Source organism: Centruroides sculpturatus, unplaced genomic scaffold (assembly GCF_000671375.1).
Source record: "Centruroides sculpturatus isolate CEXI.00-Female unplaced genomic scaffold, Cexi_2.0 scaffold58, whole genome shotgun sequence".
NCBI lineage: Eukaryota > Metazoa > Arthropoda > Arachnida > Scorpiones > Buthidae > Centruroides > Centruroides sculpturatus.
The window spans coordinates 421,569-446,707 of NW_019384407.1; the positions used below are offsets into that span (position 1 = coordinate 421,569).

The 25,139-nt window shown below is 29.3% G+C and overlaps 1 protein-coding gene across 1 annotated transcript in view; it reads right to left on the bottom strand.

The window, feature by feature from the left end:
• Positions 1-19,196, bottom strand: part of LOC111618894 (zinc finger FYVE domain-containing protein 26-like) — a 46,139-nt gene extending 26,943 nt beyond the window's left edge. Inside the window, 7 exon segments of the mRNA XM_023360520.1 lie at positions 684-1,466; positions 7,347-7,517; positions 7,610-8,221; positions 8,300-8,386; positions 8,481-8,556; positions 18,522-18,874; positions 19,106-19,196. Coding sequence (XP_023216288.1) covers positions 684-1,466; positions 7,347-7,517; positions 7,610-8,221; positions 8,300-8,386; positions 8,481-8,556; positions 18,522-18,736 — 1,944 coding nt within the window. The 5' untranslated portion in view covers positions 18,737-18,874; positions 19,106-19,196.
• Positions 19,197-25,139: the final 5,943 nt, after the last annotated feature.

Consider the following 25,139-nt stretch of genomic DNA (forward strand, 5'->3'; position numbering starts at 1 on the left):
GTCTACAGATGTTTTCTAATTGATTGGCAATGTCTATTTTATCTCTAAACCAATAAATACACAACAGAATAGCCGATTGGTTAGATCTTGAAAATATAACATGCCGATTTTCCATGCTTATAGGTGGGGAAAATCGGCAATATATTCCACAAAGTACATAAAAAACTCACTATTTTCAAAAGCTCTTATGGTATTAGAAGCATTTTTTTTTTAATTTTGACTTTTTATCTTTAATAATGGTTACTACAGAGACATCAGTGTGTAGTTATTGTATCAGTACACTTACATTTAATTTACATTGACAACTGTGCAGTGCACTTATAAGCCAAAACAAACAGGCAAGCATACAAGCATGCTCTTATTTGCACAGATAGAAGCTTCATTGATTGAGAATGGCAGATTATAGAATTGAAAACTTCTTGGAATAAAACAATAATGAACAATGCAAAAAATGTAGCTTAAAATGATTCTTTTCAACAAAAATCAGAAATAAAATAAATTTAACAGCAAGAAAATGGAAGAATATTATCATAACATCAGATAAAAGCATCTATTGTGCCACACAATAAGGTATATTTGCTCAAACCACTCAAGTAGCTTCCCACGTGTTAAAGGTTAATAAATGCTATTAAACTAAGTAAAAATATCAGTATTAAATTTAATATTAAAAAAAAAATTCTTACCACTTTATCATTAACACCAGTCTGTTTCTCAGCCATACTCCTATAAATTGCTGAATTGGCACTAAGATAAGCTTCCTTAAGCATAGCTAATATATCTCTAACAATAAGTTCATTACACAGGAAACCACTTTTAGAGATTCCATGATAAAATTTTTTATTTTTAAGCAGGAAATTAGATTTCTGACTATTCGACATTTTGCGTTTTGTAGACTGAATATTATTTTTTAATTGTTTATAAGTAGCACAAGAACTCATCTTATTTAATCCCAGTAGCTCATCATAGTGCTTAGATTCGTACTGATCCTCCGTTTGTTTATCATCAGCTACGTCGTCGTACGAGTCAGAGTTTGTACTTTCTTGAAAATCATTAGATGTCACAAATAACAGAGAAAAGATATTTTCTAAGATCTCGACTCTGAAAGAAACTGGAAATATTTGATCTAATTCAACTTTCGTCTTTTGTAATCTTTCCATCACAAAATGGGAGTAAGTAGCTTGAATTCCGTATTTATAGAAAAATTCTTTAATAGATAATTCGTTATCACCAGTTTCTTGAAAAGAAGTCTCATTTAATTTTGGTTTCTCTTCTTCAAAAGAATTAAGAATTTGAGGACTATTAAGCCTTTTATCTGATGATCTGGAACATAGTTGTTCAAGTTCACAGCAGGAAACAATAGCATCCATAACATGCATTATTACCAGGTAGCCGTGAAACACCATGCTGTTACTTAAAAGCATTAAATTATCGGCATAATCTTTATTAGGCTTATCGTCTGTAAAAAAGAAAAATTTGTTTAAAAATTAAGTTAATTATAATTTATAATAGATACTGATTTATGAACTGAAAACTGCATCATCATTTCCTGTAAGCTAGTGTCGTAAACTAGTATGTTTTTGTAAATTGTAACTGAACTGTAACTAAAATAGTCTTTTCAGATAACCATATCAGTATGGCATCTTAGCAAGGTACTACTGCACAGAAATGATCAAAAATTAAATAAAGCAGTCAAATATAGAACAAGTATCCCTCATATAACATGGTAGTTGCATTCCAAAAAAGTGCAGTGCTATGCAGATTAGTGCACTAAACAATGTGGACTAAACACAGGACTAATGCAAAGCATAGGGTTAGGTTCCAGAAGTTAACAATGAGTATGTTATTTTTTTTTCATTACTAAAAGAAATATGTTTATTAAAGCAATCCATAATTTATTTCCAATCAATAATTAATTAACAAATCATAATTAAAAGTACTGCATTGCATGTTAATATTAATTTTAGTTAAATGAGGGAGTTTTCTTTTTACAAAGTATCGTTGTCATCTCGGCTATTTTGCTGATCTTGATTGGAAGTATCAGCAACATTTTCATATTTTCTATTTTTATCATAAAATTTTTTATGGATGATGAAATAAGAATATGTTATTAATCAAAAATTTGTATTGGCAGGTTGCATTTATTCAGTCAAGTACCAAGCAACTTTTTTCTAGAATTTGTATTTGAATACCAAATGATACTGCTGTATTTTGTTCGTCATTTTAAGAATGACTGCTTACCTACAGTTTAAGAAAAGTTTAATAGCAATTATCTAAAAATGTTTAAATAACTTTACTAAATACGAAGATTAATATATAAAAACAAAACTCAGTGACAGTGTTAAGGGCTACAGTCTGAAAGCAATGATGATATCTGGTTAATAGGAAAGTTGGGACAAGGAAGAAAAAAAGTTGCACTATCGTATAGTACAGTTATAGTAAACCTGAGAAAAAGCACAAAATAATTTGAAAATTTTCAATATTCTGAAATCCATCGGCAAATTTGAGATGGAATGTACTTAATTGAATTTTAAAAAAATATCAAATAACAAAGTTTACACTTAAAATTGTGAAATTTTCTACAGAGGACTTCCAAAACCACGTTAGAGTGAAACAGTGTTTCATGAGGGTTACCTGTATTTCATACAATCATTAAAAGAATTTAAAAGGCAAAGAGCGTCAGAGTGAGTGGTATAAAAATATCCTATTTCTAATATCATTTACGATGATAAATTACAGTAATTCTGTGGAATAATCTACACAGAATTATGGTTGTGTGATGACTTGGGTTATCTGCCAATTCATCCTTGATCTGGACCATTACAAACCTCTAACTCTTTACCATGTAAAGCTTAGCTTTTGATGAACATGTATAATTAATATGATTTGATAAATAAAATATTAAAAATAAAATAAAACAATAAAAAAATAAACAACTAGTGGAACTATGCAGGTTATGGAAAGATTTTATTTCCATTCTAATAATTTTCTGCAGTATGTACTGTATACTAGTGTGGGTTATACATTGCCACATGTTATTTATACTGTAATTTTGTGTGGATAATTATTATTTACAGATTTATAATTAATTAGAAATGACTTTTAAAATTTTCAATATTTTATTTTGAAGTCAAATAAAATAAATTCAAGTTAATTCTAATCTTAAAAAGATGTCCTGTAACAAGTATTAATCAAATTATTACAAAAGTTTCTAGCCCTTGGTATAATTATATTAATTAAATTATCAACAACCGTGAGGCAGATAATAGTGAGGGAATATCAGACCAATGATGGGCACAAACGCTCAGGAATCAAAGTGAAAACGTATAATAAACACAAGAATGACTACATAAGTATGGAAACGAAAAAATCCAAAATTCATTTCGGACTATTTTCCGATAGAAAATGGTCCCTCATCAGTTGGTATTAACTAAAGGTAATAGTATATTAAAATTATACAAGGTAAAGGTAAATTTAAAACTATGCCTAAAGCTATACAATATACAGATGAAAACACTGCTGTAACTGTATGAGCAGTAAGCATCATCAGTAGCCATCACTATTATCTGCCTCATGGTTGTTGATAATTTAATTAATATAAGTATTAATCAATATTACAAGTTGTTTTGCTACATTCTTTTCCAGATTTCCACAAAGTTTACTGAAATTGATTTTCTCTTACTCTGTTGAGTTATCAGGAGTCAAGTTTTCAGGGACTCTACTGTATATATATAATCTGAAAAAGGAATATACTACAACAGATTCCCTATTTAATGTTTTCTCAAGGACAAGCATAATTCAGTCTAAAACCAAGGAAGCTTAGAATATGGGTTTGGTAAAATGATAATAAAAAAGCAATTGTGATAAATGTAATTAATATTTATGCATAGTAATCTCTTCTATTACTTCAATAGTACAAAAATTTAATGGTAACATTTTAAAATTTATATTATACCAGTTGATGAAAATGAATGGAATTACAACGACAATAATAATTTAAAAACGGCAGACAGTATATTTACAATATATATAAAATACAGAAGATACAAAGACATCTTCATTTCTGCCCTTTTTAACTGTTTTGCATATTGTAGCAGATTTGTAGCCTATAATAACAAGTCGTTTCTGCTAAGGAAGACTGTTAGTTCCTGGTGTTGGAAAGGGCAGATATGAAGACATTTTTGTATCTTCTGTATTTTACAAACAAATCACAATAGTTTTTATTATGTAAGTTTTATATATCTTGATTAAATGTATACATATTAATATATCAATTATTGTTTCATACATCTTAAATGGGCAATGCATGATACTCAGTTGGGGTTTTGGAATTTTTAAAAAGTTTAAGAATCCCTTTACAGTAATGCACAATGATCTTACCAAAGATTCATCAACAATCTGTTCTCTTCACTAAGAAAATAAACTAGTCCCTGCTATTGTGCATTGTTATGGCCCAGTCAAGATTCACGAAATGAGCTGTACAGTATTTCAAAATGCAAATATATAATGCAAATCAGTCTTTAATCCAGTCCATTTTTTGCTTATGCAAAAGTGCAACAGCAAAAAAACTCAGGAAACAAAAATAGCCCAATACTCTTTTATCCTGTAAATGTTAAATCAAAATCATATTTGAGTGTGCTATTAAAAAAATCACTCTTTACAATCAAAGAATGTAATGTAAAATCAAAAAATGCTAAATTAACGTCTAAATTCTATTCTTTTTATAGAACAAAAGAAATTTGGGCAATATCAAAAGCGCTCAGCAACTAAATAATAATAAACAAAACACCTTTTTTTGCCGAGAAATAAATATAATTTGCAAAAACAAATATAATTTGCAAAAACAAATGTTTTCAGCCTAGTTAATAGGCCATCTTCAGGTCGAAAAAATGGAACGCAAATGTTCCATAAATAGAACATAAAAATTATTTAAATCAAAAATTTTACAAGAAAAAATAACGGAAGAATAAATAAACAAATAAATAAATTAATTAATTAAAACAAATTTTCGTTGCTTCTGTCGATCGTTTAATTCTGGTCGAAGTTTCTAGTATATTTCTTAACCAAATATTTCCATGCCGATGGTAGGCTCTCCGCATCTCTCGCATTTAAACAGCCTTCCCCTATCCTACTTCTGTATATTTCAATTTTCTATTCAAAGCGGATGATTCACAAGGAATCATCCGCTTGTCGAGATTTTTTAATCTTTTTAACATGGTTGACGATGGTTTTACACCACACCCCGGTTCTTCTTCTAAGGATGATAAAGTTCAAGAGAGATCAGATTCCGCCAGTATCTAGAGACGATCATCAGCAAGAATAATATGCAATCTTCTGTGGAGCTTATTCTTTTAATTCGGCCCATCAGAAACGATCATTCATTAACAGTTCCATCGCCAAAATCACGGTTGATATTGTAAATGGCATGGGCCGCATTGTGATTCAGTTCAGGCTCATACAAACAATTATTTATTGTGATATCGCCACAATCCGGGATGCAAGTTTTCTCCATGCTCTCCACCTAAAATTAGTACTGTAGTGTCTTGCCACTGTACATCATACTTTTCCTTTAACAATACAGGCGTGCCGGTCATCTATTAACTGCTTTCATGGGAAAGTTTTGAATTAAAATAACGTGACATCCGGTTTGCATCGAAAGTTCATATATCGGGGCCTCTTGCCTCTAAGGTTTCCATATTTGTCTCGGATTTCATCTAACTCCATTCTCGAGATTAAGGAAAGACAACAGACGGACGAGTGGGAATTTATAGGTCTACATTTTTTTTCAAATTACAGCCCAATAAATCTTATTTTCTCGGCAATCATTATATTAAACTCCTGCAAAAATTACAATTATCAGAAAATTAAAAAAAATAATAATAACTTACCAAAATTGTTAAGAGCTTAACACAAAAATCAGAACTGTCAACACTCAACTAATCACTCGAATAATTAATTTGTGAATGATCAATTCAACATTTCGCATTACATACAAACAAGATTTAAAATTGATTGTGGTGAATAAGAAATAAAAATAATGAAAAATTAAAGCAAGTGTTTTAAATTCCTTTAAACTATATCATATTGAATTATTCTAGAAATAACTTACTCTAATTTTTATTTAGTGTTATGTCACAATTTTACTACGTTGTATAGTAAAAAATATGCATAATGCAGTTTGCTCTGTAAATTTAATTATTAATTAGCTAAATACATTTCGATACTTATTAGATGTTGATAAACATATTTTATCGTCGTTTATATCTGCTTGTAACAAGTATAGAATTCATTTTTAATTCTTTTGTCGGTTATCTGATTTGATTGTTTTGTATTCTGTCCAAGGTAAATGAAAATTCTCTATTCAGATATATATTTAGAAATATTCGATTTTATATCTTCTTTTATTATCAATATAATTATTTTGTATTCAAAGTTTCTCGTCGTAGATCTTACTAAAGAGGAAATGTACTACACACTTCGTTTCAAAAACTTTTTTGTTAGACGGTTATAATTCATTTACCAATGCATCTTCTAATGATATAATATAGCACCATCTATTGTTAATTTATTTTATACCCTATATTAATTTTCCCGAAAGTTGAATATACTGTATTGCATTTTTTCATAACTGCATAAATATACAGAAATAACTGTTTCTAATGCATAGTGAGATGAAAACCTTTTCGTAAGGAGCTATAATATCCCTCGTATTGGGCTGCAGTTTTCAAATTGTAGACCTATACATACCCACTGTTGACCGTCTGTTTGTCTGTCTTTCGTTAATCACGAGAACAGAGTTAGATGAAAACGAGACCAGATATGGAAACTTGGAGGCCGGAGGCCCCAATATATGAATTTCCTGTCTAAGCCGTCAGTTACGTGATTTCGATTCAAAATTTTCTCGAATACTGAGTTAGATGACCGGCATGACTAGATTGTTGTTAGGAAAAGTATGATGTACAGGGGCAAGAGACCACTGAAATTCACGTTAGATATGGAAAGCTTAGAAATCCCGATTAACTATTTACAAACTTCTGATCTGGACCGGAAGTCACGTGATTTTTTAAAATTAAAATATGATTAAAAATTACAGCCTGGCATGGTGACGATGTCANATCAGTAAAAGAGTTTACATTACATTTACATAATTAACATTACAATTATTACATATTTATCCAATTTCTAATTGCTTAAAACATTTAGTTCAATGGATTAATTTATAATTTAGTATAATGGAAAATTTTATAACAAAAATTAAACATCCGCCTTTGACTATACCAAAAACTAACATGTACATTATTTACTATTTAATAAGATTTCTGAAATCTAAATAAATATATAAAACTTACCGGTTTCCATAGTTTTATTGTATCAAGAATATGATCTGCCGTAATATCAGATGTACAATTCTGCCAAGTAAGTATTAAAATTAATGGCTGTAATCTTTTCAGCAATGTATTTCCCAAAATACCCCATGCTTTATTGTTATCTCCATCAAGTATGATATTTGAAGTAGTTTTCTATTAAATTAAAAAAGATTTGTGTGTCTTAATAACAATTATATCATTAAAAAAATATACTAAAATAACATTTAACAAAATAATTAGCTCACCATTAATGAATCCAAAAAATGAACTTTTTGTTTGATGCAATATAAAAACATTTCACGGAAAAAAGTACTACCCGAAGCATTAATAGAATTGTTATCACTTAACATGCAATTAAAATTGCTTCTGTTATGCAGTTTGTCATCTTCTTCGCAGAATATTTGTAACAAAAAAGGAGATGTTTTACATAATAATGCACTATATACATCAGTCATATTTATAATATTAGCCATGCAAATTTCAGCTAAATCATATAATAATTGTCTTAATTTTTCTCTCTCTGTTTCATCTTGAATTTCGGGAAGTAAATGGAGAATGCATAATGTCTTCTTCACAAATTTCCTCTTCTTATCTTCTCCTTCTGACGAAGGTAATCTTGTAAAATACTGTAACTGTTTGATACAATATAATAAAGACTGAATATATATGCTATAAATCTGTACATTTGAAACTTTATGTAATTCATCGGAAATAATTAATTTTTGGAACAAAGAATCAATTTTATGCGGATCTTCTAGAAATAACGTTCTGAGAATGGTAAGACAATTGTTAGAAAAAGCATTAACTTCTACTACTTCGGATTTATTGATGTTTTCTGTATACCATTCACACAACTCCTGAAAACAATATTGTGTCAAATTTCTTCATATTTAATGTAATATATGTCAATGTAATTTAAGAAAAATTAATAGTACCTTTATTATTTCTTGATATTTATCCGATAAAACATCGTATATTAAAATTTGGAATTCGGCATTTCTTTTCAAAACGTCGACTTTAATCTGAAAGATGGTTAAATTGATAATAGGCAATAATATCTAAAATCCTTAAATCAAATTTTTTTATATCTTAATTATAAAAGTAATGGTTACTGACCTGTTTTGAAAGTGATTCTAAAAACTGGCAAATGAGCCAATTAAAATGATATATCGATTTAACTGGAGGATGAGACCTACAAGAAAAGAAATTGTTTTATTTAAAATTCAATTTTTTTTAAATAATTATTAGAAATGTTTTTGAATTAATATGAACACTAATTCAAATGTATTTAACAGTTTCATACATTTAAAATTAATTTTAATGGTGTTCAAAACTATTTATGAACATGTTTAAAAACTCTGTCTGTATGTTTATTATGCTACCAAGTCTGGACACTGGATTTATTAAAAAAAAATTTTTGTAGAATGATTTACTTTAGTATCAATCTTCATAAAGCAGCAGTGAGTTGCTCAACTTTCTTGGCAACATTTAAAACTTTGGTGGCACCATCTGTTATCATATTTTATTTAAAAACTTGTAATATATTTAATTATTATAAAATGGCAAAATGCTTAATTTTAAGGGTAGATATGGGTTTTATAAAACATTGTAAATACTAATAATGAGTAAAATTGTCATCAAGTCTAACCCTAATGGAGATACACACAACCCCCATTATCTACCCATCCTGTCGATCTTTAACTACCGAAATTTAATAGCATCAATCCCCCTAATAAAAAAAACCTCCCTACAAAATTTCAGAAATTTTCGACAAAAGACACAGGAGTTATTAAGCTTCAAACAGGGTGAACAAAATCGTGCCTCACACACACACACACACCCATCCATATACACACTAACACTCATACATACAGAAATTACCCCCCCAAATTTTTTTTGCATTTTTCAATATTTCAAGGTGTCCTGACTCCAAAAATGTAAAAATCTTTGGGGTCATTTTTTGACAGATCACCATACTTTCCCTCCATTATAACAGCTGGAAAAGTACAAATATACTCCTCTGTGATCTATACAAATTTTTGCATGCTCTAGTAATTTATGTATGCCCTCATGTAAGAATCTGCTTGAAATGCTGTGTAGTTCCCTCATTACAGACTCTTGGATTTCTGAAATTCTCTCTGAAATTTTAATGTGGAGAATAGGAGTGGTTAGTTAGATGCTAGACCAAAATCTCAGCAGCTTACCAAATTTGGCAAGACACTGAGACTATGGTAAGCACTGCCAAACATCTACTCATCCAGACTGCCAAAGAACTTATTATTGTAACCACCATGGAGCCTCTCTGAAACAAAAAGAAAACTCAAATCTTGATCAATGGATATGAATAATAAACTCTATGAAATAACATTAGAACTGCAGTATAATTGGTCAAGTATCACATTTTGTAAGAACCAATACAAGATGGCAGTTTATTGGCTTGAATGTTTCTGTTCTGTTTTGTTCTGTCTTTGACATTTTCATTCCAATTTATGTAGGGGATGACGAGATGACGGGATGTGTAGCCCCAAAAAAAGTTTAATCTGAAATAAATCCTGGACTACTTCATTGAATTTATTGTTACACATTTCTTATTTTTTTCAGTAACGAATTAAACATCCTCCTTTGACTATACCATTTTATTTTTCTGTGAGAAGTCTGCTTTCATTCAAACATTTCACGTCAGTTAGCAAATAAGCCCAATATAGCTGTGTATCTATATATGCATATAAAGGTATACTGTAGTTCCTAAATTTTTGGGGAGAAGTAAAATTTCTATCATATTACAGTACAAGAACTAAACACAAAATTAGATATAATATCTAGTCTTTATAAATAAAACAAATTTTAAAAAAATTTATAACAATGACATATATAATCATTTTGAATTATTTAATTTGAATATAATTAAATTTTTTCAACTACCTGTTGCATTTATATATTTCTAACACATTTTCTCAGTCAGTTATTAAGTGTATAGTTATCCAACATTCCACTTTACCAAAGTTCTTGATCACATATTTGAAAGTGAAAAAATAAAGAGAAAAATCACTCAATCAACAATTCCCCTTAATCAAGAAGACAAATTTTTCATTCTATCATAATGTTTTTGGGAAGGTGGGAGGAAAGGACTTTCCAAAAATGCTACAATAGAATTAAAAATTAGATTCCTTTTTTTGATGAGTAATTGAATTTAATATAGTTATTTCATTGTTTTGAACTACAGATAACAAAAACCTACATAAATGAATGTAAAAGTAGCATGATAAAAGCTTGTAAATCAACTAAAAATGAAGATGATAGGATACAAAGACCAACATTGATTTTAAAAAGAGGAAAGATTTGGAAACAATTCTTCATTATATACTACATTAAAATTAAGTAATGATAAAGGATGTGAGAATTATAAAACATTGAAATCAAGAAAGAGAAATACTGGTAAATAATTGGTTTATAGGTCTCTCTCTCACTCTTCTTTTTTATTTACAATGCTCTTTTTCAATCATGACAATATTTTAACTGATATTAATTAAGCTTATGTACTTTTTTACTTATATAAATTAAAATTTTAGTTTATTTTAATCAATTAATGTATTACTCAGCACTTTTGGATATGTGACATATTTCCAGTTTCATTTACTGAAAAATAGTGCAATCATGATTATTCATTCATTATTTAATACTGATTTTTCTAATGATCTAATATCACTTGTTGCTCAAACAACTCTTGCTCAAATATCTGCCAGCAGTGACAGATCCAAGGGAAGGTCTACAGGAGCTTAAGCCCTGCTTCAAAAAATTAAAATTTATTTGTTCAAACTTCAAAATGTTTTTAAAAATACTTCTGATGGCAAATATGGAACCATCCACAACACAACTGTCATGCTCACATTAAAAAAGTACTTATTAATTATTGAGATATTTTTTTATTTTTGAGTAAGCATCCCGCCATTTGGGTTCTTCTGAATCTACTACTGTCTGTCAGCTATTAATATTAATAGAAATATTTCTATTATACCAATCATCATCTCACTTAAAGCTTCATATGCATTGAAAAATACTCACAATTCTATATTTATTAAGTGTTATTTTTTTAATTCGAAAACTAATAGATTATCTATGAAATACATTCAACATTACATGGCATGTTCTCTGACAATACATGATATCAGTAAACTTGATTTAATTAATTTAATTAATTAATTAAATGAAATAAGCAATATGCCTTTAACAATGTGCAGACTTGGAAAAATGCTAGCATTTTCAATCTGGCTAGTGGCCATCTGCAAGTGTGAACAGACATAACAGATGGTCTGTTGAAAGTATGAAATCATATTACTTACTTCATTTTATGTTTATATACTGTATGTTGGCTTTTGCTAAATTCAATATGCATTATTGTTTTAAAACTTTCATATAAAATAATATTAAAAGTCAATAAATGAACATCACCCATAACACAAATGCTCAGTCATAATTATCACATATAAGAATCCTGTAATTTTGTATAAATGAATGAATAATGCCATTGAAAACAAGCATAATTAGGTATATTAGGTAGATTTTGAGGTTAATTTTAAGTTATTTTCCTTGACATCATTCATCAACATTGTTCATAATCAAAATAAGCTAGATTTCTGCTTGTTTATTTGTTTTCTTTTAGCTACACAGAAAATTTTTACATATAAAATTTTAATTGTCTTGTTTTCCAGACATCTTAATTTCTTCATTAAAATTGAGTTGCAAATAAATTAGATTTATTTGTAACTCAATTTGTTTATTTATTTAATTTATGTTTCTCTCATTGGACAGAAGTGCTTTATGTTTGGAATCATATGATTTATTTGAAAGCATTGACACTCTCTTTTAGCATGATATTTACTATTTTAAAATGCTCACAGTGTATCTAGTCTTCAGTAGTCTGTATTTATGTAAAAATTCTTTATGATAAACAAACCAAGTCAAGTATAAAGAGCAACTCCACAATTTTAATATATTTATGTATGATTAACATTTTATTTTGTTTTAATAAATGACAATATTTTATTACTTTATTAAACTCGACAAATCAAATAAAAATACAAACTATATATAAATAGTTTGTATTTTTATTTGATTTGATTTATCTATATATATAGATAAATTATTACTGATACAAAAAGAAAAAATGTTAGCAAAATAGCATAACTACAAACATCTTTGTTATCAATATTAAATTAACATAAGACAATTTAATTTTACAATGGACAACCTGATGTACTATTGTAGCAAACTATCTGCCATTATTCATTACATAACTATGTAATAAAGTAAAAGTACATACAAAGCAACATTTCAGATAAAATTATATAATTTAAATTGAAAATCTGGTAGTACTTTTATTCTTTATTATTGAACTTATCTGACAACCAAGAAAAAAAAAAAAACATAAAAACAGATTCTATATTATAATAAAACTGTAAATATCATCAAAAACTTGCAATAGGTTTACTTAAATTTAAAATTAATATTAACTTTAATTTCAAAAACAATATTTAAAAAAATATATTTTGATGCTATCAATGTTTACCTGTAAAAGAATATTTTATAAACATTAATATTAAAATTTACATATTTATGTTTATAAAGTTTTTACATTTATGTCTCTTCCACAGCTTGGAAGAGAAAAATATTTAAAAACAAAAATAATGGTTTCAAAATGTCTTAAGTAAATTACACCTTTAAAATACTTTTACATTTATATTAAATAATAATAAATTATAACAATAACACATCAACAATCATTATTGCCAGAATATTGAATTCCATCAAGATTATCAGTACATTAGTTGATATGAAAAGCTAAAGTTACCTAAGTTTTTCTTTTGTTTACTCCTGTGATTAATTTGCGCAGTTATCTGTAACTGTACAAATTAATTTTTCTTTTAATCACTTTTTCTTTTAAATGGCCTACTTATGTTATTAAATTCTTGTTCTTATAGAGCAGAGATTTCCAGTTGGGGTATGTGCTTGATGATTTAGGGGTACATGAAAAAAATTAATAATAGCAGATGTACTATAAAAATATTCAAATTCTGTATTGAGGCATTCTGCGACATCACAGCATTTGATGCTAGTTTTAAGTGGAAATATACAGTGGGTGATTGGTTAATGAACATAATCAGTTCCAAGACTTTGTTCGTTATCTGAATTGTTCATTAACTGATTATGGATTTACCATAGGTTTTTATGGGAATTTGATTAATTCATTCCGGAGACTCCAAAAAATAAAAAATATATACTTTTTTTACTACGTTTATTTATATGTAATAGTAAAAATGTATATATATGCAGTCTTGCACTTTTATTAGTCATGTTTTTTCCATTTATTGGGGGTTAAAGAATCTGTCCAATGTCGATTGCTTTTCTCTTTTCTTCAGGATTTTTTGGAAGTAATTAATAGTATTGTAATTGTAGAGATCCCCAACCCCATTAACCTTATTCTGGTTTGGATGCCACTTGGATGATCATTGTTCTGACATCCTCCCACTTCTTCAAAAGATCTTTAGTAGATGATGTTGACATTGGTCCTCTTTCATCTTCCTCTTTTTCAAAAGAAAACACATCTTGCCAAGTTTCTTGGTATTCTTCATTTGAGAGTTCTTGGAGTTCTTCTGTCATCAGATCAGTTTCAGGTTCCATTATGAGCTCTAAAATGCTCTTTATTTCTCGGATGTGATTTTCATTACTCCATTAGCAGCTTGAGACTTCTTGATATATCTTTCATAGCTAAGACTGTGCCTACTGTAGACCTGTTCAAGCCATACTGCCTAGCAACCTCAGACATCTTGTGCCCACTTTCTATCAAGTAAGAGATAATAGCTATTATCTCTTACTTGATTTCTACAGTGAGCACAGTTCTTGACACTCCTCTTTTTAGGCTCCATAATATTATCAGTTTCTTTTTTAAATGAAAAGTTCAGAAAAGCACTTACAAAAATTCAGAGAACAGAAATCAACTAGATCATAAAAAATTATTTAAATGCAAGGCCCTGATGAAATTTGAAATTTGGTATTAAAACATTAACGAATATCTGATGGGACAGTTAAACTTTCATCTTTCGTAAATAAACCCCGACACAAAACTTAACAAGTGCCCGTCCGACAGTCTTGCGAAGACTATAAAAAATTATTTGTCAGAAAGATAAACAAAAATCTGGAATTACAAGGAAGAGTTTCAAAATTCGGAAGAATTCTATCCGATTGGTATCGGGTTGAGCGTCGATGCTGACATCTCCCGCACTTCAAAAGGTTTTGAATTGTTACCTGAAGACAAGGGAAAATCAATCAGTGTTCATTATTTTCTGCCGCTTCTTTTTATGTTTGTTCAGTAAAGTGTTTGTTATGCAAACATGTGTTCATTGTCCAATCATAAAAATCATATGCAAAAATGTTCGTTATCCAATTTGTTCGCTATCCAAACTGTTGTTAACCGATCACCCACTGTATATCATATTTATAAAATAAATAAGTCTTATCTTTATATATATATAAAATTTATTTATTTAAATGTTTACAATCAAAATAATTTTCTTCATTATGCTATTCATAAAAGGGTAATTTAGTATTGGAAGAAATTAAAAATAGCAAACAGTTTAAAATTTCTATTTTTATTTCCAATGACAGTAATTATATTGTATAGCCTACTTCAAACATATCTAGTGTTTTATGCTATTCAGAAAATAGGAATATTACTGTAAAAATTTGGAAAATTTTTGTAAATTAAATGTAAATCTTCAGAAAAAATTTATAAGATGTTTAAAAAATTAGATTTTTCAAATATGAATATCATTTTATTGTATCATAATTAAACTTCTATAAAATGTCAACATTAGATGTTATATCAAACTGCAATTCATTACAAATTAATTTTATTTTATGGAATAGTATGTATATATGTCTTACTTATGATTTATTATAAATTACAGTAAGTGTACAATTAGTTTTAAAAATGCCAATAGCGTTTAATTACAATATATTCATAAACAATGAAAAATAGCTTCAAATTGCTTTACAATATAACAAAAGTCTGTTTTGTTGGAGCTCACTTTAGATATCAGTTTTCCAAGTAATTTATATACTACATGACATGAAAATCCATTAATGTTTAAGATATGACATAGGTCAGGACTGGCAAACCTATGGCACACATGCCCAAAGTGGCATATAACATATCATATGATTTTGATCTATCATTTGTCTTTATCAATCAGCTTTTTTACATTTATTCTAATTAAAGTACATTCCTTTAATTTCTTTAAATATTGTTATTCAAGTCTTTGGCATGCATAAGCATCTTTAAAGCTAAGTATGCTTACAATATGGTATGCAGACTCAAAAAAGTTTGCCATCCCTGATATAGGTCAATATAAGACCTATCAATGTGTCTAATGTCTGGAATGGTATTAGATAAGGAGTTAGAAACTCTAGAGGAAATAGCCTATAGTAATGGATTAATTATGAGTTATTTAGCAAATTCATGAGGAAAGTTGAAAATAAAAGAAAGGAGGATGACACACACAGAAAAGAAAGTGAAAATAGCCTGCATATTTTGTAGGTAGATTGAGAAAAATTTTCTATGGATTTCTATATATACTTTCATTCCTTGTCATTTTCTCCACCTGAAAATGACAAGGAATGAAAGTATACTCAAAATAAACTGTATCTTATTTGATTTGGTTAGAAATGGCAGAGGTAAAGGCAAGAGAGTATTAATGCAAATGTTCTGTTAAGTGATAAGAGAGAGTAAATAAAGTTATGTAGGAGCCATAAAAAAAATCCAGCAACGAGCTGCTTAACTTTCCAGCAACATTTGGTGGTGTCATCTGTTATATTTTATGTAAAAACTTTTTACATTTTTAATTATTATGAAATGACAAGAAGCTTAATTTTGACGGTGGGGATAGGTTTTATAAAAAATTGTAAATGCTAACAACAAGTAAAATTGTCATTAAGTCTAGTCCTACTGGAAATACACAAAACCCCATTATCCTCCCACCCCCTCAACCTTTAATCGCCAGAATTTAATAGCATCAATTCCCTTAAACAGACCTCTCTGCAAAATTTCTGAAATCTTCGACAAAAAGCACAGGAGTTATTATGGTTCAAAGGAAGTGAACAAAATTGTGTCCCCCCCACACACACACTAACATCCATACATGCAGAAAAAACCCCAAATTTTTTTGAATTTCTTGACATTTCAAGGTGCCCTGAGTCCAAAACTGCAAAACTCTTTGGGGGTCATTTTTTAACCAATTCCCATAGTTTCCCTCTGTTGTATATAACAGCTGGAAAAGTAAAAATCACTACAAACTAGAATAGAAGAGATATTATAAAAAAATCATTACCATGTTGAGTCAGAAGCTCTTAATAAAGAAAACAAAACAAAGTGGGAAGATGCAAATACAGGTATACCTCGCCTTACGTCGGTAATTGGTTCCAGGAGAATGACTTAAGTCGAAAAACGACGTAAGTCGAATTTACTTGTCTCCGAATCTACTTGTCACTAGGCTAAACAATAAATTACCAATTCCCATTCTGTATTTTATGTATTAATGCATTTTTAATAATATATGGTTAATAAGGATCTATTTTAAGCTTACAAACAAATAAATTTTAGTTTTTAATATAGTACAGAAAAAAGTACTCTGAATTTATGAATGCATGTACTGTAAATACAGTACATACTTGTAAATGTATATAATATGATTTTATGTGCTTTAAACATTTTTCTAGTGATATTGCGACTTCAATATTTGTGGCGGACAGACGTAAAGTCGAATAAAATGACTTAAACTTGATTTTTAATTTTCCATATACTTTTTTGACAAACAACGTAACTCGAAATGATGTAAGTCGAGGTATACCTGTATAAGAGAAAAGGAGATTTGTAGATTGCAAAGAAAGTACAGAAAAGAGAAGAAAGTATATGAAAAGAGTTTGATTGGGGACATAATTAATAGTGAAGTCTGCGAAACATTATCAAATATTTTGAAAATGGCTCATAAACAGTTATATTATTAATAAAATATATTTTTTATACTGTTAGGGATATACAAAAGGTGAAACTTTTTTGTAGGAGAGTGAGACCAGTGATTTTCCATTTGGTGATCTTGTTATTATTTTATAGTTATTGCTGCTGATGTCAAAATATAGTTCGTGCAGAGAGATTATGTAATATTAATGTCACAGGTATGGGAGAATGAAAGATATAAAGTAATTTTATAGTAGGAGGGTACAAGTAGGTAGGTGTCAACTGTCTTAGAGCATAAAACATCCAGATGTTACATAAACAAATTTAAATGACTTATCTACCAAGATAATTAAATTTACTTATGTGTCTGGCACGAAATGGTAGATTTAAACTAAGAAAAGTGTTAATATAAATAAAAGTTACGTTCTTAATCCTAGCAACACATTTATTAAAATTAAAAACATTTTTCAATCAGTTTGAGCAACCTTATTTGGTTAACAACAACGTTGAATAAAAGAATACAATTTAAAAATTCAAACATCGCATTCTATTTTTAAATTTTATTCTTTTATTCGACGTTTCCGTTTACTGAAGGTCAGTCAAACTGATGAAAAACATTTTTAATTTTAATAAATATGCTGCTAGTGTTACGAAAATATCTGACACATTCACATGCACTTTATAACTTGTTTTCTTTGACATTTTTGTTCCTGTATGCTCTACAGCTCTGTTAAGGTCCCGAACATATCATTAGAGCTTGAATTGAGCCTTAATAACTGTAAATTTTAAAGATAATGATTTCTATTTAATGCATGGTGTTTTTAAAGATGTGCTTAATCTTTAGTATGTCTAGTCAGAAGGCAGCTTGCGGAAAGTATTCTGTAGATAAAACCTGATAAAATGATACCGATGAAGTGTTTAGATTCTGATTTAATTGTAGTTTGTACATAACTAGACATAAGTAATAACAATTAAATCAGATTTAAGGAGTATTGCTGGATATTTTTCAAAATCTTTTCTGTTATATAAAATATATTATTTCAGTGAAATATAACTTTAAAATCAAATTAATAACTAGTATCACTATTGTATCCTTACAGTTAAAGCTATTGTGGCTGTTTCTAAACAAAAATCTAGGACAATCTCACCTCACTAAATGAGGATTTCGAATGACTTTCTTCAAGATTTCACTTAAGTTTTCTGTATCAGTCGATCCTTCCAATAAGGCAGTAGAAATGTATCCTTTAGCTAATTCCCATCGTCCTAAATATATATTTTTCTCTAATTCCTTATAAAGTAAGTGATTCGATTGTGGTATATTTCGATAATTAAACAACTCAAACTGATCTCGATCATCTTCCATCCTCGAATTTCCTGCATGTATAAATTAACGCAAAGCTTTTCTGAAAATAAACTCGGGTGTTGACATTCTAAAAAGAATCACGTGTCGTCATCATGTGCCAGATGTGTCTACCATTTTAAATACATTTTCCATAAACATCTGTTAAATAAAATGTAAATTACTTATTTAAAAAATGTAATAAAAATATTTCGGTAAATATTTTAAGATTTATAAAAAATTAATTTATTAAATATTTGTTTATTTTTTAAAATAAATTGTTAAACATCGAAGTCATGGGATTTATGAATCATTCGCAAGTGTTTATCTGTTGATGATAAGTAGACAATAGCGAAAATGAAAGTATTTTTTAAATTTTAAAATATTTAATACTTGACTAGAACAATCCTTCTTGCTTTTGTTATTATTATTATTTTACTTTCTTCGCCTTGTGGGCATCACAGAACCTTTTCTCCGTGTCCTTCTGGAGCGCCAGGTTTTTACCTTCTTCTCCCGATCCCGTACCTCATCACCGGCCATCCCATTGTGGGCCTGGCCGAACTCATAATAGGCTTGCTAAAAGAGGCCCTCTTAGTATATTTTATTTTATATTTACATAACAGCACATTTTTAAGTAAAATTATATATACTTGTATAATGTCAACATTCCTCTTAATTATATAATATGTTATCCTGTTATGAACATATATGTTGACTTTGCTTCGATAGAAAAATTCTAAATTAATGTTGTTATCAGTATTTCAACGAATCGATCTTGATAACAACAAACTTCAAAACTACAATAAAAGATTAATTTATAGTTTATTATCCTAGTGATAATATAAATCATACGACAGTCGGATGGCCGAGCGGTTAATGTGTTCGGTATACCGCTGTGGGGCCTGGGAAAAAATACGAATGAGCACGAAAAACCCAAGGAATCTTTCGGTGAGTGTCTGTCACAATATGTTGGGCTCGTCTCTCACCATCCGGTATCTCCAGTATGAGCTAATAGTCAAACCTATAATGGGCTTGATAAAAAAAAATAAAAAAGAAGAAGTCCTCTTATTGCCCATAGGGCGGAAAAAGCAAAAAAATAAGCCAGCAACGAGTTGCTCAACTCTCCAGGCAACATATATTTTGGTGGCATCATATGTTATCAAATTTTTATTTATAACCTTTTTATATTTTTAACTATTACAAAATGGCAAGAAGCTTAATTTTCAGGGTAGAGATGGGTTTTATAAGAAATTGTAAATGCTAATAATGAATAAAATTGTCATTAAGTCTAACCCTACTGGAGATACACACAACCCCCATTATCTACCCATCCTGTCGATCTTTAACTACCAAAATTTAATAGCATCAATCCCCCTAATAAAAAAACCTCCCTACAAAATTTCAGAAATTTTCGACAAAAGACACAGAAGTTATTAAGCTTTCAAACTGGGTGAACAAAATTGTGCCACATATACATATACACACACACTAACCATACTCGCCATACTTTTCCCTCTGTTATAACAGCCGAAAAAGTAGAACATTATACGTAATATTCAATACCCAGGACTTGCGGAAGACATTTCCTTAAAAGAAAATTAGTACCAAAACTCGATGGGCTGATAACTGAGCAGTTAAGGTGGCATCTATCCCTCTGGTAGACCCGACATCGAATCCGGATGGATCGAAAATCCCGGAATTTTTGGGGGTAGTCCCTTCGAGTATGTTGGGCCCCATTTCTCACCACCCGGCAGTCCCATTGTAGGCCTGGTCGAACCCATAATAGGTTTGCTGAAAGGCCCAGAGTGTAATATTTTTTAAAAATTTCAAAACTCACCACTGTTACAATTTTTGGCGCTGTAAGCAACGAAAAGCAGTTTCTTTTGCATAAGCACATGTGTGACAGCCACGTTCTGAGTGTAAAAGTTGTTACAACTGTTAAATTTTATTCTTATCACCTCTAATGACCATCACCTTAACATAATGCATATGCCTTGTGAAGCTGTTTTATGAAAACAATGGCAATACTGCGGGAATTTTGTCGTTGCAAAAATTTAAGCAGAGGAATCCACAAACTTACAGAAGAATGATCACTCGATTTACGGAAAGTAGACATCTGGGAGTTCAATCCAGTTCAGTTGCATTTGCAATCGTGCACATGCAGTGCCACGAGTTTTGCGTATCCTATGGCATAGTATGAAAGGTACTAAAAAAGTTGGTGCATTGTCAATCGTATAAGATCAATAAGATCAGCTGCAACAAATAGTTAGTTGCTTGCAGTCGAAAAAACTAACTAACCTTTACATTAATCTTCTTTGCCAGAATGAATGGGGTGTATTATAGCCATGGAAGATCCTTGGGAGTGACAAGGCACGTTTTCACCACAGCGGGACAATAAACCCCCTTAACTATTGCATATGAGCTATAGACCCAGAATGCAGTAGAATCTGCAAAAAAATAGAAAAAACCCTCATGTTTTCTGGAGATTCTACTGTCTACATATTTCCGTTATGATTGCAAAGAAATACCGTAATACTCCATCTCCAGTTCAAAACATAATAATGAAATAAAAAAGCATAATTATCATTGTCATGCACTATGACCTACATCACTATATCCACTTTTAAGAAAATTTAAGGATAAAAATTAGTTTTTGTAGATGAATTTCTACAATGTATAAACTATTTTTGATTGGTGTGAACATTCCAAATTGTTCAGTAAAGCATCTTACAATGGCCTTCGATATTCGGCAATTTTGAAAATTGACAATGTAAAGTACTTGAAAACAGCATCTGGTTCTCAATAATGCCAATTTCATGTTTATTAAACCATAACCTATACGATTTGATTAATATGATACATTTCATAATATTTGATATAGTTTGAAAATTTTAGTTTTCTGCTTCCTATATGAACGATAATTTTAAATTTTGTTAGTTGCCAATCGAAGAAATTCCACAGAAAAGAGAGGAGAACAGAAATTATAAACAGAACCGGATTTAGATTCGTGGTCCTGCGCTACAATATAAAATAGGCCTTTCCTTCTTCACCAAATAATAATGGGCAATATGTATAAATTGTCTTTGATAATAGAACGAGGCCTCTCGTCACGTAAGGTCCTAAACTGTAAATCCATCTCTGAATATAAATATAATAAAACGTTAACTGTTTGAAGTTATAATGGATATAATCTATTTTAACAGAAAACTTAGCAAAAATCTAGTTTGAAAATAAACGAGGAACCTTTAAAGTGAAAATAATAAGCAATAAGTGAAGAAAAATGATAATTCTTCTCCTTGACTCGTTCAAGGATTAGGCGATTTTGTCTGTTTGAGCTTTAGAGGTCATTCCATCTCTTCCTGAGTCTTCCCACGTCTCTTCTCCCTCTTGGTTTATAATTAAGCAGCTCTGTTGTCGGTCTTCCTTCTTTCTACAAAAAAAAGAAAAAAAAACTAAAAATCAAGTAAAGGCCAGGGATGTGTGAAAATGGTTGGTCACCCTTTCACGCGAAAAAACCATTTAACTCAAAAGTTCTGAAGCAATTATATGCCGGATGGTTTAAATATAAATATAAATTAATTATTATTATATAACTTAGTCTTATATCATCACTTCTTACTGGGATCATAAACTCTACCTTGATCATATATAATTATGTAAGTACTCACTAGCTGCTTCAGGATTTGAGGGGATGGGGAATTGGTGAGGGTGATAAAAACAATGGTTTTAGTAACTAAGATATACAGATATACAGTTATTGACTTGTGTATTTACAAAAATACAGTAGTGATTAAGAGGAATGGACTTTAAGAGTAGTTGTTTGGCGAGTGGGTGGATTTCAACCTTCCAACCACCCTAACGTCGAATGGTATAGAACTTTTTACCTAACATATATATAATATATATATAATAATATATATATCTATTATTATATATATATATTAGGTAAAAAGTTCTATACCATTCGACGTTAGGGTGGTTGGAAGGTTGAAATCCACCCACTCGCCAAACAACTACTCTTAAAGTCCATTCCTCTTAATCACTACTGTATTTTTGTAAATACACAAGTCAATAACTGTATATCTGTATATATTATTATAATATATAATAATATATATATCTATATTATTTTAAAAAATTAGTTTAAAAAAAAGGTCGATATTGTAATCAATTAAAACTAAAAATTCGGATGACGCATGTTGTTCTCTCTAGTGACCCGAATAGCTATTTTAAATAATGTTGACATGCAGTTTTTTTAAAACAACGTCACTAATTAAAATCTCCTCTTTAGTTACATTTCCAACGGGAGTTCTAAAGTTAGTAAAAAATTTTTAATTTATAAAAGTTATATTATTTCGAGTTACGCATAAGCCAATTAAATGCTTGCTGTTTGCTCTTGTTACCAATGAAACTTCAAAATTTCATGGGTATAATAACGTAAATATTTACCTTTTTGTCGAATATTTTACCAGTTAAATTGGAACGTTTATTTTTAAATATTTTCTTCTTCTTCTTCGTCTTTCTTTTCCCTTGGTGGGAATTAGAATGTTATTTAGTTTCTGTACAGTACATGTTATTGATTCGTTTGTAGTATATATGTGTATGTACTGTACAGGCCTTGTGTATTGTATAATACAAAGGGCCTTCGAGGAAGAAATTGGGAATTTTTCCCCGCACCCGAAGAAAACGTGGTCTATTGTGATTTCTATCTGTATAAATTAATATTATTTTACTAAAAAATAGGCAAGAAGGCTTGCTTTTATCTTAAGTCCCATACCAAGCTTTTGACATCCCTTACTGTACAATTATACTGTACAGACTGATGTAAATTCAAATGTATTGACTATATATATATATATCAATATTATATACCTACATACTACGGTGAAACCTGCCTAAAACGGAAACGTTGATACCTTGCGATTCTGCTTTACATAGGTTGCACTGTATTAATCAATATAACGTACTGTACACGTACTGTACAGTAATAACGTATATAGTAAAACAAAATGAGTTACAGGAGAAATAAAATACAAATAAAGTATAAAATATGTAACAAACACATGTTTACGTAAAATTATTTACAAAATTGTTGTAGTTGAGGAATGACAATGGTGACAAAGAACGAAATCTAGAGGGAGCTGATTAGAGGGACTGTTGTGAGTTTGTTGTAGGAATATATGAGTTGTCTGAAGTATAAGTAAATGTTCTTGTTTTCTATCAAGTAATTGCACTCGCACGGCCAACATTCCCCTTTGTCCAAAATTGTGTGCCTCGAAAAGTGGCGAGGCACGGATAGCATGGCACGGATAGCATGGCACAGAAAAAATGTACGTTCACACAATACAATACGTTATAATAATTTATATAATATACATTATAATTTACACCAATATCAAACAATTTAATGATCAAATATTTAAACGCAATTTTAAAAAATTAATTATTTTTATTTAATAGATATTTTTACCGATAGATGGCGAGATATTAGCTTTAATCTTTATAATATTATAATACTGTATATATATATTTTTTTATAATTAATTATATCTTTTTATAACCACAAAATTGAATTTTATGTTTAATTAATAATTAAAAATGTTTATCCTAATTAAACACATTTGAATAATAAATAAAGGAATCAGCATCAAAAAATGTTCATGATATTAAGTGAGGATGGTTTTATTATAGTTTAATAATTAAAAACAAAAACATGATATTTACTTGTTAGAGTTTAATTTAAGCAAATAACATGGAAAGTTTCCTGAATAGGAAGACTTAGAAAGCTCCCCGAACATTAGTAATCAGTAGTGAAAGTGGTAAGTGAAAAAAGACACAATCGAGGATCGATTAAACAAATATAGAACAAAGTTATTAAGTAAAATAATATTTAAAATTCTCCCTTTAACCTTAATCTATAAAAGAAAAAATAACAATTAATAAGCCCTACCGCATGCAAATTGATAAAAAAAAAATCACCATAACTTTACCCTCAGCTAATGAACTTCATGACTACTTTTAAGCTTAATTATCTAAGTGTATTTAAACTTAAGATCCATAGAATTCATATTAAAAAAAAATCGGAAAAATTTAAAGACAAATATATATTTTTTAAAGTAAATTGGAATTCTTACAACGAGCGGTTCTCCAGTTGCAAATATAAGAGAAAAATCCTTTAAAATATCTTAACAAAAAACAATTTTTAGTCATTAACTTGTGGGCAGATTGGGATTTTCTGTTAGAACGGAAGTAAGAATAATTTTTTTTTTCTGAATAAACAAGCGTGCGAGGAGTAAGTAACATGCGTGAATATAATATGAGTACGTTAGGAGATGCCTTGAGATCAGTTAAGGATAAGGAGGATGTGTAAGGAGATTCCTGTGATTAGGAAACTTGATTATAAATTTATTAATTTTAAAGGTAAATT